The sequence below is a fragment of the Aplysia californica genome, unplaced genomic scaffold (assembly GCF_000002075.1).
Source record: "Aplysia californica isolate F4 #8 unplaced genomic scaffold, AplCal3.0 scaffold00618, whole genome shotgun sequence".
NCBI classification, from domain to species: Eukaryota; Metazoa; Mollusca; class Gastropoda; order Aplysiida; family Aplysiidae; genus Aplysia; species Aplysia californica.
The window spans coordinates 95,704-99,827 of NW_004797888.1; the positions used below are offsets into that span (position 1 = coordinate 95,704).

Below are 4,124 nucleotides of genomic sequence, written 5' to 3' on the forward strand. Positions count from 1 at the left end.
ACACACACACACACACACACACACACACATACACACACACACACACACACACACACACACAGCTTGGTCAAAGGATATTATTCACTTCATTAACAGTGACTTTTTTACACCCCCTCCACGACCTCCACCCCCTCTACCCACACAACTAAACAACACACTTTACCCATGCAGACCAATCAACACGTATGTTTTATCTTTTGTAAAGTACAAACAAGTGAACAAACCAAAACCATGTGCAGACTTCCTGTGCAAACAAGGGACGTTTATTTACATCAATGCATGAAATCACAAGCACATTCCGTATGACACGCTACACACCAACACACTCCAAAACAACTCATTCCGTGAAAAGACGCCATTCCATTCCAGCATACTACATACGTCATACCAACACAACCAATGACACCACACTCCATACCAACACAATCGATGACCACACACTCCATATAAAGACACCCCATACCAACACACTCGATAACAACACACTCCATATTATAAAGACACTCCATACCAACACACTACATACTCCATACCATCACACTCGATGACAGCACACTCCATATTATAAAGACACTCCATACCAACACATTACATACTCCATACCATCACACTCGATGACAACACACTACTCACGTCATATCAACACACCCTGTACAGACGTTCTGCACACCAATTGCACAATACCGTTAGGCTATACCAACATATTTCGCACCAACAATCACTGGCACTTTCATCGTCCACATTCATATCTGTAAAATCCATTGGCTCCTGTCCAATACATGTATTTCGTTACCCTAGAATTACGAAGTTCTATTTGATCAGTTCCTAGCTTTGAGAAATTTGACGTAATTTAAAAATTTTGAGTTTCACAACATGTCAAGCTCTTTTGGATGCCTTTCTTCAAATATATTAATAACGACTCCGAATAATATTACGATTTTGATAGAACTTTGTTTGAGTGAAGAGAAGCACGTCGAAACAATAATGATCATTTAGTAAGACACACAGACAGAAACCAAAGAGGGAAAGTAGAGAAGTAGGACCTGCTAGTTGCGCCTTCCAAGCACCCACTGGTTTCTGATCTCATGGTCTTAGTTACTCAAAACGGCCAAAAATGTCATATAGAACTTTGTAATTCTAAGGTAGCAACTAGTTAGCAAATATTTCAAAACAAAAGAAATGTAACTGTACATGTTTTACACGCTCACGATTTTAGATTATGTAGAAGGCGGGCTGTTTTGACCCTCCCATCAGAGCCAAACAAGGCTGAGACAGATACGATGTCCCCACAGACAGACGGAATTACATGATTTTAAAACTCTCATCACATAAGAGTCGAACTAACATCCTCTGCATGTAACAGCGAAGTGGCTAATCGGTACGCCACAGACGTTCGTCATATTATTATATCACAGCCCGTCAGATATCACAGCTTGATGGCGGAGAAGAAACACGATTCATTTACATACAGGCGTAAGATTAACACAATAAGTAGTAGAATGGGGAGAGGGGTCGGTCAGAGACATAATATTATGAACGCATCAATGGCGGCTTACCGAGGCCTCTGAGCTTCAGCTTGCTGTGCCCTACTGAGCAAAGCACAGATCAAGTCCCTTTATGCGTGTATCACGTGGTCCACTGGTTGAAAATATACCCTGATGTCCGACAAGAAGGCACATTGGTCAGTGTCAAAACTAGCGGACACACATACCATAATTACAGATATAATATAGGTCCTTTCCTTGAAGTTATGTAGTTATGTTCATCTGGGTGTGTGGAAGGCCTATGGGGCAACGGAGGAGGCCATTTTGGAAAGGGAACTTTGGGGGGGGCAGTGCAGGAAGGAAAATCACACAACCTGGGATGATCCTTCACACACCGTGGGTCATGTTGCCAGACTGTGTCAGGCAGCCAAAAGTGAGATTTCATCTGGTCCGTGTGGGCATGTTTAGTTTTCTCTTCTTCTTCTTCTTCTTCTTCTTTTTCTTCTTCTTCTTCTTCTTCTTCTTCTTCTTCTTCTTCTTCTTCTTCTTCTTCTGTCTTGTCTTCTCGGAGAAGGACGAAAACTCTCGGGGGGCCTGTGTATATGTTGTGCATGTTAAGGATCTCTGGGTAGTTTGAAAATTGTAGGCCGTTCGCAAGGTTCCAAATTCCAAACTTCCCTACCAAGAAAAATATCCATACCACACCTGTAAAATAGAAGAACACACCCTTACACTTTCCTTGATTCCAAATGGATCGACGATATCTCTCCTCTGGAACATACCAAGGACGTCAAGATCTGAAGAGAGGGGAGTAGTACAGATACGTGGGCAATCTATTTCATGTTTGTCTACTGCCCAGGCAAAGCTGTAACATGCAAACTGCTCCAAGATCGTCTGTCAAGACGTAAAGACCGCACATTACATGAATTACTGCTTTCGCCCCTGCCCCAACCGACGACCGTGTTGTTGCTGTGTCCTGCTAAGGGCGGGAAGGGATGGGCTGGCCGTCTGCAGACTGTAGGGCGACTGGGAGTGACCGTACAGTTTCTCCACCGGACTCTCCACGGGCAAGTCTGCTGTGAGAAGTTCCCGGATTTCGCGTATGTCACTGCGCATGTCCTCATTCTGCTGACGTAGTTCCCGTATCTCCTCCCACTGGGCCCGCATCACCTCGCGTGTCCGCTCCACTTCTTTGCGCACTGTCTGGGTCACCTGTTGGTGAAAGGAAGAGAATTGTTTTTAGTTTTTTTGGCCCCATAAACCACTCCCATTCCCATGTTGGACATAGCCAATGATGCCTTTTTCTTCTTCTTAGTTTTTCTAGTAGCTAGACGCTGCTCCTATGACTTTTCTGCAATAAACACTCTGTCTCTTGTCATTCTTCCTGTCCGTGTTGTTTTGGGTCCAATCCAGGTTTCTCCCATCTTCTGTTAGGTCTCCCCCTCCCCCTTCTCTTGCCTCCAACTTAAACCTTTGCGTCCAGAATATGTTTCTTGAGTGACTCAATGGCATTTGAAATGCCCAAAGTAGTTCAGTTTCAGTTTCATTACCCTTTAGAGGAGGCAAATATGTAGAGAAGGAAAGAATATTAAATGTAAATTCTAACCCTCCATTCAGAACCTACTTGACCTTCTACGAACATCCTGAATCTCTACTCAAAGTGGGGGTCACATTTTGATTGGCCTTCACGCCAGGCACAAAAAACGTTTTTTTTTTAAGATAGAGGGTTCTTGGCCCAGTCCCCCAAACCCTAATTAGCTGGGACTGAGGGACTCATGTGGCATATCTAGGCAGTCTGCCCTTCAATATGGATGGCATTCTGACAACCTCCAGCACCAAGATACTAATCTGATCGTCTTGTCTTTATCTTGCCTTCAGATACATTGTACCTGGGCGAGAGAGTGAGTCTAGTGTTTGCTCTGCTCTTTCTTACTTTAAACAAACCCTTTACACGTATCAACTATCTGCCTGTGTCTACCCTTTCAAGTCCTCTTAATAAGGCTGGGCAATGAGTCGCTTTAGCAACATCTGGATAATATGTTAGTGCACCTCTTCGGCAAATATTATGACATGAACCGCTTCGGCAAATGGGTTAGAAAACTTCGACAAACGGGTTAGCGCTACTTCAGCAAATGGGTGCACCCACTTCGGCAAACGGGTCAGGAAAGAGAGTTAAAGAGTCTGAATTCGGATAATGTCTTATTGAGGATTATCCTGTTATCCAGATATGTATCCGGATTTTGCCCACCTCTACCTCTTCAGCACTTGTATGACCTATTTATCTTGCAAGTGCCGTAAAACTGAAAGCACTGAAAGTCTACTGAATCACTAACCAGGCACAGACATTGTTGGGGACAGAACGTTGACATCATACATTTGATTTCTGACTTACCTTAGCAAGATCGCCCTTGAACCTGACCTGTATCTGACTTTTGTCCAGGTCAGCCTGTCTGAGTTTACCTCCCTGTAGTGAGATTTTGTCTTTTGCCTTGATGAGCTCCTGCTCCATGGTCTCAAGATGCTTCTGCAGTGTGTTCACCTACAAAGTACAGGTGATTGGGACAGTAGCAGGGGAGAGAGGAAGAGAGGAGAGGAGGGGGGAGGGGGAGGGGAAGCGAGGGGAGAGAAGAGGAAAGAGAA

General features: G+C 44.2%; 1 protein-coding gene across 1 annotated transcript in view; it reads right to left on the reverse strand.

The window, feature by feature from the left end:
* Positions 1–234: 234 nt before the first annotated feature.
* LOC101851220 (60 kDa neurofilament protein) overlaps positions 235–4,124 on the reverse strand; it is a gene marked incomplete at its 5' end in the record, with an annotated part of 22,917 nt that continues 19,027 nt past the window's right edge. The window contains 2 exon segments of the mRNA XM_013087664.2: positions 235–2,696; positions 3,877–4,023. Of these exon segments, the coding sequence (XP_012943118.1) occupies positions 2,412–2,696; positions 3,877–4,023 (432 nt within the window).